This window comes from Chlorocebus sabaeus, chromosome 14 (assembly GCF_047675955.1).
Source record: "Chlorocebus sabaeus isolate Y175 chromosome 14, mChlSab1.0.hap1, whole genome shotgun sequence".
NCBI lineage: Eukaryota > Metazoa > Chordata > Mammalia > Primates > Cercopithecidae > Chlorocebus > Chlorocebus sabaeus.
In genome coordinates, this window is record NC_132917.1 from 61,061,060 (window position 1) to 61,077,093 (window position 16,034).

At 38.6% G+C, this 16,034-nt stretch overlaps 1 protein-coding gene across 6 annotated transcripts in view; it reads right to left on the bottom strand.

Annotated features, from left to right (window-relative positions):
* Nucleotides 1-16,034, bottom strand: part of USP34 (ubiquitin specific peptidase 34) — a 285,331-nt gene that overhangs the window by 53,202 nt on the left and 216,095 nt on the right. For all 6 annotated transcript variants that reach the window (XM_007970503.3, XM_073023027.1, XM_007970505.3 and 3 more), the window contains 5 exons: nt 11,018-11,190; nt 7,994-8,147; nt 6,871-6,949; nt 3,188-3,241; nt 2,982-3,077 (listed from right to left, as the gene is read on the bottom strand). In XM_007970503.3, the coding sequence (XP_007968694.3) occupies nt 2,982-3,077; nt 3,188-3,241; nt 6,871-6,949; nt 7,994-8,147; nt 11,018-11,190 (556 nt within the window). The remainder of the gene's footprint in view (nt 1-2,981; nt 3,078-3,187; nt 3,242-6,870; nt 6,950-7,993; nt 8,148-11,017; nt 11,191-16,034) is intronic.

Sequence of the window (16,034 nt, forward strand, 5' to 3'; positions counted from 1 at the left end):
TAAGCTCTGTCCTTCCTAGGCAATTTGTACATAAAGTTTTCTTTGCCTGGCCCCGAGCATTCTTCACATGATTACCTCTTCTCTAACTTTCAAGTTTCAGTTTAAGGTTAACTTCCCGAAGTAGTTCCTGACCCTTTTCTAGCAAACCCTATCAGCTACACTTTCTGAGAACTCTTACCTTATATTATCTGTAAGAATCATTACAATTTATAACTAATTTGCTTTATCTCTTTTATGCTTCTAAAATGTTTTATGTTATCTTTTGGGATTAATGGCTACGCTTTAAATGTACAAATCTAAAGAACCACATTCTGGTTTATATCTAAAACCATATTAATGTTCATATACACAGTATTTACATTTTAAATTTAATTTTAAGAAAACATGTAGGCACACTCATTTAACAATAGTAAGCTGGAACAATTACACAAAAAATTGTTGGCTTAGGTCTGCAATGAGGAATTTTCTAATGTACAGGCATATCTCATTTTATTGTTTCACTTCACTGCACTTTGCAGATGCTGTATTTTTCAACAAACTGAAGGGCTGTGGCAGCCTTGCAATCAAGCGTCTATTGGCACCATTTTTTTACTAGCATGTCCTCACTTTGTGTCTGTCACATTCTGGTAATTCCTGAAATATTTCAAACATTTTCGTCATTATATATTATTATATTATGTATTATATTACATATTATATTATATTATGGTGATCTATCATCAGTGTGATTTTTTGAGGTTACTATTGTGATTGTTTCAGGGTACCACGAACTACACCGATATAATACAGCACACTTAATACAAGTTGTGTGTGTTCTGACTGCTCCACCAACTAGCTGTTCACTTTCTCCCTCTCCTCAGGCCTCCACATTCCCTGAGATAATACTGGAATTAGGTCAATTAACAACCCTACAATGGCCTCTCTGTATCAAGTAAAATGAGGAGTCACATATCTTTCACCTTAAATCAAAAGCCAGGAATGATTAAGCTTCCTCACTTTAAATGAGGACCCTGTCACTCACACATACACAGAAGTTTGAGAACCACTGATGTAAACAAACAAAATACATCATCATTGTAAAGGTTTTATTCAAAAAATTTCATTTTACTTCACAAGTGGCGTAACTCATTAAATACTGTCGGGTACTTATATAAAGCAAGGTCTAGATTTGTCTAAATATCTTTAGGGCAAAAAGCTTTGCACAAAAAATGATTAAAATTAATTGTGGTTATAATGACGGTTGAGATAAATTTTTATACAAATAGGTAAGTTTAGTAGCTTCAAATCTAATGAAGCCATTTATAATGAATACCATCTAATTCAGCTACTAAATCCAATTCAAGGAATTTAAAAAAGACAATATTCCTGGCTTTTTACCATTAACACATGTGCAGGCAAGATACTAGTCAAAAGCATTTCAGAACAATACCCAGTTTTAAGACTTGATTGCAATAATACAAAAAAATTTTTTTTTTCCAGACAGTAAAAGCTGAATTGTCTAGATGAATGCATACAATTTAATCAGGCATGCATTTCTGGAGAAGATTTACTTTTTTGTGTTTTTGGCTGACTGAATTCCTAACACCAACACAATACACATTGAGCTATGTACTCAATAATGTACTATTACTACCTACTATATTATGAAATGAAGAAAGCCTCATAACTACAAATGAACGCGTTTTTATTCCTTCATATGTAAAATACTTTTTTTTGAGACAGTCTCATTCTGTCGCCCAGGCTGGAGTACAGTGGCACGATCTCGGCTCACTTCAAGCTCCACCTCCGGGGTTCACGCCATTCTCCTGCCTCAGCCTCCAGAGTATCTGGGACTACAGGCGCCCGCCAGCACACCCAGGGAATTTTTTGTATTTTTAGTAGAGACGGGGTTTTACCATGTTAGCCAGGATGGTCTCGATCTCCTGACCTCGTGATCCACCCACCTCAGTCTCTCAAAGTGCTGGGATTACAGGCGTGAGCTACCGCGCCCGGCCTTTTTTTTTTTTTTTTGAGACAGAGTTTTGCTGTGTTGCCCAGGCTGAAATGCAGTGGTGTTATCTAGGCTCACTGTAACCTCCACCTCTTGGGTTCAAGGGATTCTCTCCCTTAGGACTCCTGAGTAGCTGGCATTACAGGCACCCACTAACACGCCTAGCTAGTCTTTCTATTTTTAGTAGAGCTGCGGTTTTGCCATGTTGGCCAGGTTGGTCTCGAACTCCTGACCTCAGGTGATCCACCCGTCTGAGCCTCCCAAAATGCTGGGATCATAGGTGTAAGCCATTGCCCCCGGGTGTAAAATACATTTTAACGGCATTTCAATTACAATGCATGCTTGAGGGCATGTCTATATCATGAGGCACAACAGAAGGAACTCTTACAAACCCATCATCCAATCTAAGAAGCAAAACATTACCTAACCTCACAAATTGTTAAGTCACTCTGATTCCCTCAACCTTTCTGCCTTTTTGTTGTTGTTTCTGAGATGGAGTCTCACTGTCACCTAGGCTGAATGAAGTGCAGTGGTGCGATCTCCATTCACTGCAACCTCCGATTCCCGGGTTCAAGCAATTATCTCTGCCTCAGCCTCCCAAGTAGCTGGGATTACAGGCGCCCACCACCACACTCAGCTAATTTTTGTATTTTTAGTAGAGACAGGGTGTTTCACCATTTGGCTAGGCTGGTCATAAACCTGTGACCTCCTGATCTACTCGCCTTGGCCTCCCAACATGCTGAGATTACAGGCATGAGCCACCGCACCTGGCCACCTACTCTCTTTTAGTGATACTTTCTACTCCATTTAATCTCATTCATTTTCATTTACCAGTCTTATGTCAGTATTACCAAGACTATTTGTAAATACTCTTAAGATCTACTCAGAATTACAGATATCAACCTGTAGAGCCTGTTCTTACACTACAGTATTCCTTGCATAAACACTTAACATATTTTTTAAATGTTGCTCAAGTGAAATTAACTTATACCTCTAGTAACTCTGACGAAACATCAAATTTGTATTCTCTGCCATTTTCTTCCTCTGGTTCCATGCGTTTGTAAAACAGCATATATGCACTGTGTGTCTTTAAGAAGCAAGAAAAAATATATTTTCATTTTGACAAAGTATCACTCTAAAAATAAGACAATGCAGAAGAAAAAAACAATATAAAACTATACATAAAAAAATGGTTACCTTTTCAAAAGAGAAATCCATAAATTTATCTGTAACAGAATCATAGGTCTTGGTCTGTTTAAAAATACAAAAGTTTTACTTCTTTGAAAAAATGGGTATACTCAGCTATATTTATATATGTTATTTCATAAACAGCTACTTTATACTTAACAGCACCTTTGTAAGTAGTTTTCAAACAACACCGCGTTCATAAAAATTCTATGTACTTCACAATTTGGCCAATATATCCTAATATCTTTTTTTCAGTTTTTATTATTTTTATTATTTTTAGAGAACACTATAAAGTTGAGACTGAGAAAATTTTACTGTAACAAAAGAAAACAAATGAAGACAGTGAGGCAAGGAAATAGTTGGCCTTGTCCTAATTTTGGTAAATGCGGTAAGTAGAAATAAAAACCGAATTTAAATAGTTATTACTCAGCAACATTATAAATGAGAAAAGCATATTATTAAAATATCTCATTGGCATGAAGCTGTAACTTATTCTGACATCTCAAAACATCTACCTCCACCAATCCTTCACAAACATAATTTTGAACCTCAGAGTTGTAAGTAACTTTATGCAGATGAAATGGATTGGTCAGTACACACTTTAAGCAGTGCCTGATGGGAGACAGCAAAAGAAGCATCAGAAAAAGAGTCAACCAAAGATAATACACACACACACGCACACACGCATGCACACACACAAGATGCAAAGGAAAGAAAACGGACCACGAAGTAATGAGAAGCAATCAGTAAAGATCTAGATTTGAATAAGAAAGATCACAGGACAAAAGGAGGCTGAACAAAGGATCACAGACAGCTAAGTGAACTTGTGGAATATTACGAGGAATTCAGTGGTGGGGCTTCTGAGAACTTAAAGGCTGTTTCCTAATGAGTAAGGACATGAGGATTCTACTGGTAATTCTGGAGAACTTCAGGTGTGTTGTGACAGAAAAAATTTAAAAAGCCAAGGGAAGCAGACAAGCAGCATTATAGGCAATGAAATCAGAAGGGACAGAGGCAGACATTTTAAAACACAAAGATTCAATACTTTTTTTTTTGGAGACGGAGTTTTGCTTTTGTCTCCCAGGCTGGAGCAAAATGGCATGATCTCGGCTCACTGCAACCTCTGCCTGATTCAAGCGATTCTCCTGCCTCAGTCTCCCGAGTAGCTGGGATTACAGGTGCCTGCTATCACACTCGGCTAATTTTTTGTGTGTTTTTAGTAGAGACAGGGTTTCACCATGTTGGCCAGGATGGTCTTGAACTCCTGACCTCAAGCAATCCACCCGCCTTGGCCACCCAAAGTGCTGAGATTACAGGCCTGAGACATTACGCCCAGCCTATTTCTTTCTTTTTTTTTTTTTCTTGAGGTAGAGTTTTGCTCTTGTTACCAAGGCTGGAGTTCAATGGCAGGATCTCAGCTCACTGCAACCTCCACATTCCGAGTTCAAGCGATTCTCCTGCCTCAGCCTCCCGAGCAGCTGGGACTACAGGCGCCTGCCACTATGCCTGGCTGATTTTTATATTTTTAGTGGAGGTGGGGTTTCCCCACATTGGCCATGCTGGTGTTGAACTCCTGACCTCAGGTGATCCACCCACTTCAGCCTCCCAATGTGCTGGGATTACAGGCATGAGCCACCACACCCGATCTCAAAACATTTTTTAAAGATACTTTACGATAAAATAAATAAAAGAAAAAAAAAGTGGACCTGCAATTTGAAAAACTACTTTTTAAGAGAAGAGCCTTGCTCTTCATTTTTTTTTTAAAAAAAGGAAACATTCAGCCGGGTACAGTGGCTCATGACTGTAATCCCTGCACTTTGGGAGCCCGAGGTGGGCGATCACAAGGTCAGGAGATCGAGACCATACTGGCCAACATAGTGAAACCCCGTCTCTACTAAAAACACAAAAATTGGCTGGGCAGGGTGGCGTGTGCCTCTGATCCCAGCTATTTGGGAGGCCGAGGCAGGAGAAACGGTTGAACCAGGGAGTTGGAGGGTGCAGTGAGCCGAGATCATGCCACTGTACCCCAGCTTGGCGACAGAGTGAGACTCCGTCTCAAAAAAAAAAAAGGAAACATTCTAGGAATAACATCTACAGATGTAATTCATTTAGTGGTGGCTTTAGTTGTAACTAAATATTTACTTCCCTATTCTACCCATTTCCAAGTTGTTAGCAAGTGGCCTGCTTTTCTTTTTCCGTTCAGCAGAGTAGACAAGAACACTGAGAAGCAACAAGGAAACGCTTCATTAAAATCTGGAATGTGTATTATTTCTCAACTTTTGGCTAAGATCAACTATAAAATCCAGAATGTAAATGGCTAATTCATAACAAATATGGTTATTAAGTCAAACAACAACTTTATTTGGGCAAAACTATGAAACAGAAATGACTAATATTTGTCTTGTGGAGAATCAAGAGAATATTTTAACACAGTTCTCAGAAAATTGATTCTAGGATAAACTGTCTATAGAGAAGTGAAATTATTACACTACTCCTCCAACCTAAATGTCTTTTTAAACGTCTATTGTCGGCTAGGTGCCGTGGCTCATGTCTGTAATCCCAGCACTTGGGAGGCTGAGGTAGGTGGATCACTTGAGTTCAGGAGTTTGAGACCAGCCTGGCCAACATGGTGAAACCCCATCTCTATCAAAAATACAAAAATTGGCTGGGGATGGTGGCAGGCACCTGTAATCCCAGCTACTCCCGAGGCTGAGGCTCGAGAACAGCTGGAACCCAAGAGGTGGAGGTTGCAGTGAGCCAAGATCACGCCACTGCACTCCAGCCTGGGTGACACAGCAAGATTCCGACTTGGGGGCAAAAAACAAAAAAGTCTTTTGTCAATTATGTCACAGAGAAGATGTCCTTTTTCTGTGCAGTAACTAGTGTTATCCAGGTTGCTGCTGGTGTTATAAAAAGCACTGAGGCCGGGCGCGGTGGCTCACGCCTGTAATCACAGCACTTTGGGAGGCCAAGACGGGCGGATCACGAGGTCAGGAGATCGAGACCATCCTGACTAACAGGGTGAAACCCCGTCTCTACTAAAAAACACAAAAATTAGCCGGGCGCGGTGGCGGGCGCCTGTAGTCCCAGCTACTCGGGAGGTTGAGGCAGGAGAATGGCATGAACCCGGGAGGCGGAGCTTGCAGTGAGTGGAGATCGCGCCACTGTACTCCAGCCTGGGCGACAGAGCGAGACTCCGTCTCAAAAAAAAAAAAAAGCACTGAAAGAACAATCCTTTAAAACTTAGCTCAAGCCAACTTCCTTGCCAAACATTTTTTTAATTTCTTTTTTTCCTATTGTGAATCAGGTAGCCTCTTGAGCCACAGTTAGCTAAGAGAGACTCCCTTGTCAAAGATTTTTCAGATTAAGTCAGTAAACAGTAATTTCTTTTTGCTCTAATCCCACAGAATTCACTGAGTAAACAATTTACTCAATCCTTATTCTCATGGCACTGTAATTCCACTCCCATACTACTAAGCTTTTTATTTGTCTTACCTTCTTAATCAGGCTGTTGTGGAAAGTAGAAACAGCACTTTAAAAATATTTCTGTAAATACACTAAACTTCTAATAAATATCAATTGAATACATCTTTAATTTAATCATAGCAATTAAAAGAAAGTTAAGCAACTCTGCTACTGGATTTTGGATATGACAAGGCACAAACCATTTATAATTTCTGAATAAAACTTACCGTCATCTCTCCACCAAAACATTCAGATGCAAGCTGAGCAGAATCAAAAGGTTTTACCTCAGCATCATTAAAAAGATACCTAAAATAGAGCATATAGTATTAATCCAGTAAGCATATACTGAATATCTTCATATTATGTCTACTATTTTTTGAATAACCAATGTTACAAGTGTCTATTATTTCATGAGATAAATTCTAAGTTCTTATTTTTACAATTCTGATCTACTAGAAATTGGAAATATAATTTTATAACATACTCTTAACCACCTTATAATCAGATAGATCCATTTATTACCTAGGATTAACAAAAGAATTCATAAAAGAAATAAAAAAGTTTGCTTAAATATAACATGTAATGCTATTAGGAAAAATTAAGAGATGTGAGAACTTTCAAAGACAGATACCATTTCAAAATTTATGATCAAAAAAAGATTCAAAATATACTTATGGAAACATTCAAATGGATAAAAAAAGGAAAAGGCACCATAGACACGATGGGTGAAGAAGTGAAAAATAACTGAATGAAACCATTCTGCTAACTGAAAATCAATTAACAATTGTACATTTTCTTCAAAGCAATATCCCCAGCAGTTAGAACAGTGACTAGCACACATACAGTATCTATAGGCTAGACCTTACCTAACAATATCTGAAGACCAAAAAACAGGTACTAGGGACTGTTTAATGACTTCCAACCATTAACTTGATAAAAGGATAAAAAGAAAGTGTGTGTGGTCCTCCCAATAGGAGGTGAAGCAAGCAGAGCATGCAGGTAACTTCTAATGGCACATATAAGGCTAACCTGTAGAAGATACTCAATAAACAGCTCTTAAATTAATAGAGAAGGTAAGAATTGAAATGTTGTCTATAAAGCTCCTAAAGTTGTCTGCAAAACTGTGTATTCACTTCTCTGAGGAAAGGATACAAATTCTCAAGAGTTAAAAGATCTGTATGTTTAAGAACTGATTTATATTGTCTGTTGAAAGTTATCTTCATTTAAAAATTTTGTCTGCCTCATTTCCAACTTTTGTAGAAAGTTTTTAGAAAACTAAGCACTGAAAACATTTCAGAAAAATACCATAAGTTCTTAAAGGAAAAAAGTTTTGAAATATTTAAAACTCACCATTTATTGTTTTTATAAGCATGGGGATTTACTATATCTCTGATAAAGCTATAATAGTGTCCACCATCTGCCGTTCCTGTGTGAACAGTCACTCCTATCAAGTCATATTCATAGCTCTCTGAGTCTTTTGAATGATCATTGACTTCTTTAAAACCTGAAATGATTTACATAGAATGGAAATAATTGCCCAAACTTCACAACAGTTACTTAGAAGCCCTTTTTATAATGAACTTTATTACTTTATTTTATTAACGCTATTTTAATAAAAATAATTTTCCCAATGTCACAACAGTTACGTAGAATCACTTTTTATAATAAACTTTACAGAAATAGGCACAAATAGTTTATATGTTAAATATGTACAAAACAACTATTTGCTAGTCATTCACCATCTTTAGCTTAGTACCATAAAGGACATATTATACAAACCACTAGTAAAACCACCACGTGTTAGTACATAATTATGGACAACTTCAATATAAAGTATAAATATAAAATATTTTTGTTTAATCTGACTAGTCTTTTGAAATAGGTAGTACAAAATGCTCCATTCTATTTAATCTTTACTAGGAGCAGGCAAACAAAGGACCTAAAAAGGAACTGGCATACTTTCTTTTATTCTCATGTTAAGAAAAGTGGTTTAAACATGGTTTGAACAGTTGGCCAAAAAAAAGAAAACGAAGCATTGTACTGGCAGCTTCCAAATACACATCAGTTAATAAAAAACACTACGTATTAGGAGATTTGTGTAGACAGAAACAAAATAAAGAAAAAGGTACACTTCCTATCCCCAAAGATTTAAAATCTAAAGGTAATAAAAGATACTGAGGAAAAAACATATAGAATAGTCTAGCAAGTTTAAAGACGATGTATGATTTATGATCTGTATTCCCACTACCACACAGAAAGGAAAAAGTAGAATATGGAATAAGGAAATGACGAGACTTGGCTGACTTGAGGGTACAGTCTGAACTGGAACATGAAGAGATAATTAGGTCAGTAAGAGAAGCATATGACTCAAGGTGTCAAGGCAGTGGCTGAGGAGTGTAGATATGCTTACAGAGGCAGTGCCAGGATCTGACTGCATCACTTGTGGCCTAACAAATTCCTTTATCGTGGCATAAATTCTGCTATCTCCACAAGTGGAAACATCACAAGAAATACAATGAAGCACAGCTGTGAGGAGGTTCTGCTATACTTTTCCAGAAAAAAAAATTTTTTTTTCAAATAGATGGAGTCTTGCTCTACCATCCAGGCTGGAATGTAGTGGCATAATCATAGCTTACCGCAGCCCTGGACTCCTGGGCTCAAGTGATCCTCCCATCTCAGCCTCCCAATAGCTGTGACTACAGGCATGTGTCACTGCACCTGGCTAATTTTTTAAATGGTTTAATAATAGGTCTAAAAAGTAGGATGTGCCAGGCACGGTGGCTCACGCCTGTAATCCCAGCACTTTGGGAGGCCGAGGCGGGTGGACTGCGAGGTCAGGAGATCAAGACCATCCTGGCTAACACAGTAAAACCCCGTCTCTACTAAAAATACAAAATAATTAGCTGGGTGTGGTGGTTGGTGCCTGTAGTCCCAGCTACTTGGGAGGCTGAGGCAGGAGAATGACATGAACCCCCCCCCCCCCCAAAAAAAAAAAAAAAGCAGGATGTATACATACAATGCCCACTTCTTAACTTTGCCTGTCATCTCTATTGGGCCATGCCTTACAACTTATTTTTTTGAGACAGAATCTCGCTCTGTCACCCAGGCTGCAGTGCAGTGGGCACGATCTCAGCTCACTGCACCCTCTGCCTCCCTGGGTTCAAGTAATTCTCCTGCCTCAGCCTCCTGAGTAGCTGGGGTTACAGGCATGTGTTACCACATCTAGCTAATTTTTTTGTATTTTTAGTAGAGACGGGGTTTCACCATGTTAGCCAGCCTGGTCTCGAACTTCTGATCTAAGGTGACCGCCTGCCTTGGCCTGCCAAAGTGCTGGAATTACAGGCATGAGCCACTGTGCCCTGCCTTCTACAAGGTATAAATATACCCAAAGCCTAACAGTAATAATTCCCTCTCTTAACTCTGTATTTCTTTACAGCTACAGTTACCATCTTCTCTACTCTCTTCAAGGAAAGTGTATGTCTCCTGAAAAAAGAGTGTGCATTCACTGCTTACACCTCTCATCTCCCATTGAGTGAGGGTAAAACATTTATTGGATACTCACTAAATGCTAGGCACTGGAGTTAAAGATTATAACATGGTTCTCTTTCCTGAAGCTTAGCGTACAGTGTAAGTGGCTTTTCCAAACCTTTAAAATTTTAATCAGAACTCTTTATACAAATAAACATTGCCAGGACCCTAGTTTAGACAAAACAGAACTTATTCCTAAAGAAGGAAAAATGAGCAAGAGGCCAGGCGCAGTGGCTCACACCTGTAATCCAAGCACTTGAGGAGGCCGAGGCAGGTGGATCGCCTGAGATCAGGATTTCGAGACCCGACTGCCCAACACGGCGAAACCCTGTCTCTACTAAAAATACAAAAATTAGCTGGGCCTGGCGGTGCATGCCTATGGTTCCAGCTTCTTGGGAGGCTGAGGCTCAAGAATTACCTGAACCTGGGAGGTGGAGTGAGCCAAGATCGTGCCACTGCATTCCAGCCTGTGGGACAGAGTAAGATTGTGCCTCGGGGAAAAAACACACACACACACACACACACACACACACACACACACACACACAAAACAACATAAAAAGACTCACCCCACGAGATTTAAGCTCCACAAGAGCGACAACCATGCTTATCCTGTTCACCACTGTGACTCCAGTATATAGAATAATGTCTAGGAACACAGTCCTAGTAAATACTAAATATTTACTGATTAACTGACTGAACGCACATCATTGTCTTAACAAACATTCTCCCTTCTAAGATTCAATTTGTGTTAACTATGTAGCTGATGAAAACTTTGTAATCATGACTACCTTGTTATGGAGATTGACAATAATCACAGACAAGAGAAATAAATGGAAAAATCACCTTCTTTCCTCTCACTCTTTCCCATAAGAAAATCTTCTGTATAGGGCGTCATGTCCAAACGTAATGGGAAGGAAAAGTGTGTATTCACTTTCTCTTTCATCATCGTGACCATATTAAATGTGTATCTCATAGTATTGAAACTCAAAATGCGAGGCAATTTCTTAAAACATGCCCTGAGAGACAAGAAAAAAATTAATAAAGATTACTTTTCACAAATACTTCAGTTGGTTTGATTTCTGTTATGCTATATCCATTTTAATTTTCAACTCAGAGTTAAGAAGTATAGTAATCCCCCTTATCCGCAGGGGATACCATCTGAGACTCCCCGTGTCTGCCTGAAACTGAGGACAGTACTGAACTCTATATACACTATGATTTCTCTTAAACAGACATACCTATAATAAAGTTAATTTATAAATTAGGCACAGCAAGAGATTAATAACAAGTATTAATAAAATAGAATTATAACAATATACTGTTCACAATTTCACAGATTTTAGCAACCTCATCAGATTTTTTCTTTCCATATTCCGGATAAAGTTTAATTTATAAATTAGGCACAGCAAGAGATTAACAAGTATTAATAAAATAGAACAATTATAACAATATACTGTTCACAATTTTACAGATTTTAGCAACCTCATCGTATGATTCTTTTTTCTTTTCATATTAAGTTGAGAACTTTAAGGCATTTTACAGCTTCTCTTTGGCAAAGCCCAACTGCTATGATCACTACTCTTACACTTTGGTGCCATTAAGTAAAATAAAGGTTTCTTGAATACAAGCAGTGCAATACTGCAAAGGTAACCAAAAGGGCTACTAACAGACTAATGAACAAGTAGTGTATGCACCATGGACGTAATAGAACAAAAGGATGGTTTACATCCCAAATGGGGACTGTGCCAGATTTTATCATGCTACTCAGTCCAGTGGGCAATTTAAAACTTAAGAATTATTTTTGAGGCCGGGCGCGGTGGCTCAAGCCTGTAATCCCAGCACTTTGGGAGGCCGAGACGGGCGGATCACGAGGTCAGGAGATCGAGACCATCCTGGCTAACACGGTGAAACTCCGTCTCTACTAAAAAATACAAAAAACTAGCCGGGCGTGGTGGCGGCGCCTGTAGTCCCAGCTACTCGGGAGGCTGAGGCAGGAGAATGGCGTAAACCCGGGAGGCGGAGCTTGCAGTGAGCTGAGATCCGGCCACTGCACTCCAGCCTGGGCGACAGAGCCAGACTCCGTCTCAAAAAAAAAAAAAAAAAAAAGGAAAAGAATTATTTTTGAAATTTTCTATGTAATATTTTCAGACCTTCCTTGTCTGCAGGTAAACAAACTACAAAAAACAAAACCACACAGAAGGGAAACTACAGAAGTATTCTAAATAACATTCTTATTAAAACTATACAGTCAGTCCCTGAGCACCAGGCAGCAGCACTCGTCCTCACCCTTTCCCCACGGCCCACTACTGAAAGGCAGCCCGATGCCTGGCAGCCGCCCTCTAGCACCATGTCACAGAGCACAGCCCCCACGATGCAGGATTAGAGTCTGCAAGGCTTCTGGGTAGAATTACACTTTAGCAATAATAGGAATGGGAGCAGTGTTCCAGCCTTAGTTTCTACTTCTACTGGTGACATGGAAAAAGTACTGTTGGATGCCCAGCATGAGTCTGGACAGAATAGCTCCAAGAGTTCTCACTGTGACAGGATACCTCGCTCACAGACATCAGAATATATCAACAGAGCTGCTGAAATAGACAGCCATAGCATTGGAGAGAAAAACAGCTCTAAGGCTGGGCGTGGTGGCTCACGCCTGTAATATCAGCACTTTGGAAAGCTAAGGTGGGCAGATTGCTTGAGGCCAGGAGTTCGAGACCATTCTGGCCAACATGGTGTAACCATGTCTCTACAAGAAATATAAAAATTAGCCAGGTGTGGGAGTGTGCACGCCTATAATCCCACCTACTTGGGAGGCTGAGGCTGCAGGAAGCAAAGATCACATCACAGCATTCCAGCCTGGACAACAGAGCAAGACTCAAAAAAGAAAAAAGAAAAACAGCTCTCAGTCTGAGGAAAGTTACATTGAAAGAAGGAAAGAAGTTGAAAGCATCTTCAAAAAACACCTCAGACTGCACATAGGATTGGTTGAGTTAACCAGAAAAAATCCTCCCCCCCGCCCAAGGAGTTCCTCTCCTAAGGGCTTGCTGTACATTAACGCATATAAGTTTTACAACAATCCTATAAGAAAGGTACTGTTACTCTCTCCTGTTTATAGATTAAACACCCCACGTGCATGGCCACTCTCAGCATGAGAAACACAAGCATCATGAAGAAAGGGGGGCATATTCTCTGCAAAATTTCTGAAGATTTTTCTTCTGTCTTGGCTGTTCTCTCATTTACTGGCCACTGGATTGGGGATGCCTATCAAAAGGAGGCTGACAACCTTCACCCAGCACCTTTTCATGAAGAATTGGAATCTGGCTGTTCATTAATGGGACTGTATTTGAGCTTGCACATAGTTAACTGAAGAGCCGTTATGAACCTTGTATGGCTGCATCACTTGTGTTTATTTGCTCTATAACTGCTGCATTCCTAATTTAATAAAATCAAAGAATAGACACTAAAATCAGGCTGATGTATAATTATACTTATGGGATCAATAGGCAAGTCAGACTGATTAAAATCTACTGTAAAAACTTGGTAGTACATTTTCACTGGATATTAGATATAAATACCTGAATATAAATTATTTTACTAGTCCTGTAGTATTTTAAAAATTATAACCTTAATTCAGTTAAAGAACTATTTCAATAAGTTTTGAATAGTAACAGTGTTTTACTAGTTTTGAATAGTAAAGAATGAGTAACACTGATATTAAAATCACTACTTTAAGGAGTTTGTCCAAAATAAATACTGTGGCCTTATATTCCACTATTATAGAAAATATTATTTAATTTGGCCGGGCTCGGTGGCTCAAGCCTGTAATCCCAGTACTTTGGGAGGCCGAGATGGGCGGATCACGAGGTCAGGAGATCGAGACCATCCTGGCTAACCCGGTGAAACCCTGTCTCTACTAAAAAATACAAAAAACTAGCCAGGCGAGGTGGCGGGCGCCTGTAGTCCCAGCTACTCAGGAGGCTGAGGCAGGAGAATGGCATGAACCCGGGAGGCGGAGCTTGCAGTGAGCTGAGATCCGGCCACTGTACTCCAGCCTGGGCGACAGAGCAAGACTCCGTCTCAAAAGAAAAAAAAAAAAAAGAAATTATTTAATTTAAATGAATGCGGGTTGTCTACTAAAGATTGTACATAACTATGCTAATTTTTCTTAATAAACAGAAGCCAAGATATAACTACAAACTCAGCTGTATCGTTTATATACTAAACTATCCTTGCTTTTGCAGTATAAAGTCTTCAGCCTCTGATTATTAGGTAATCACCCTGGATGATGAGTCAGCTGCTCAGTATCTTTTTACTCTTCATCACTCTGCATTTGTGAATTTCTTCCTATCCTTTGTTCTCAACTTTTGTGTGCTCTTAAAAATCAGCTTTATTCTAAGCAAATCTGTGTCTACTTTAAAAGACTGGAAATGAAAAAAATATTTGCCGAATCCATCAGATTACTGTATTTACATAAGGTTTAACATCAAATATCATAAAAGCTTCTTGATGAAACCAGGACTGTTCCCCATTTGGACATTTTTTTCTTTCTACAGCATTCTTGTTAGAAAGGTTGCCCCCTTGATATACTGCATATATGTGACTGTGCATTTGTTTCATCTTTTCATACTTAATTTGGTTGTTAAATCAAACATTTTAATTTAAAAAAACAGCAAACACATTCATGACTTTTTCCATTCTGAAAAGATTTTCCTGTGTCAAGATAAGAAAAATAAAATGTTATGGTAAACTATAGTAAACACCATGATAAAGATACAAAAGGGTACTATGGAAGCAAGAAAATGAGTCCCATCACACTCTGGGGTCAAGGAGATCTTTGGTTCAGAGTTTTCTTCCCTAAATAAAAGGAATAAAATTACTTATTCTTGTGAACCAGAATTGCAAAGTCTGGTTGTAATCCCTTATTAGATGAATGACCCTATATAAGTTACTTAACCTCTCTGAGCTTAATTGCTGGGTTGTAAAATGGAGACTGAAACATGGCCTGGCAAACAGCATTCAGTTAAGTGTCAACTGCTGCTACTACAATAACAATAGCAGCAGCAGCAACAGCAGAAAATCAACTGATCATCTAAATCCTATACCATAATTAGCAATATGTTCAATTTAAAAAAATATATACAAACTTTGATATACAAAAAAATGAATTTTAGGGAGTAATTTTTCACTGCACACAAAAATCAAAAGAGAATTTAAACCAAGAGCACAGTCAAAAATAAAAAAAGTGTGAATTTAGGGAAACAAGGAATGACAGATGTTACAGGCAGAGGGAATAAAACATTCAAAACTTCACTATTTTAGATTATTTGGGAGACTGGCAAATGAAGTATAACAGAGTCAAATGTATGTAATGACAGAGTATGAACTTCTTCCTAACAATTCTGAAGAATAACTAATGAGCTTGTGGCATGGGATGAAAGCATGCATTGTGTCAATAAAAGAGATGAGCAGATCTGCAAAGACTGGAGGACAAGTGATAAGCACAGAAAAGCATTCTAAACCAAGATGACAAAAATAAAACATATCACTAAACTACCTTCTGGAAAAACCCAATGCTTTTATTCAACTGTCATTTTCTTAGTTTAGAATGCTTTGTCAGTAGCGTATCAGTAAAAAATTGGTATTATGGTGATTGATAAATTACTCAGGTAAAATGAATAGACTGAGAAAACCAGAGGTCTGAAGATAGAGCAGAATATGATCCTATTGAGGATAATAAGCGCTTTGTTCACTTCCTCAATTGGCCCATTTCTGTTGAATATTATGTTAGTACAGAGATACAAAAGTATGGTAAGAACAAAAATGACTGACTACCTGGGAGAGATGTGACACGTATTTCAGAAAA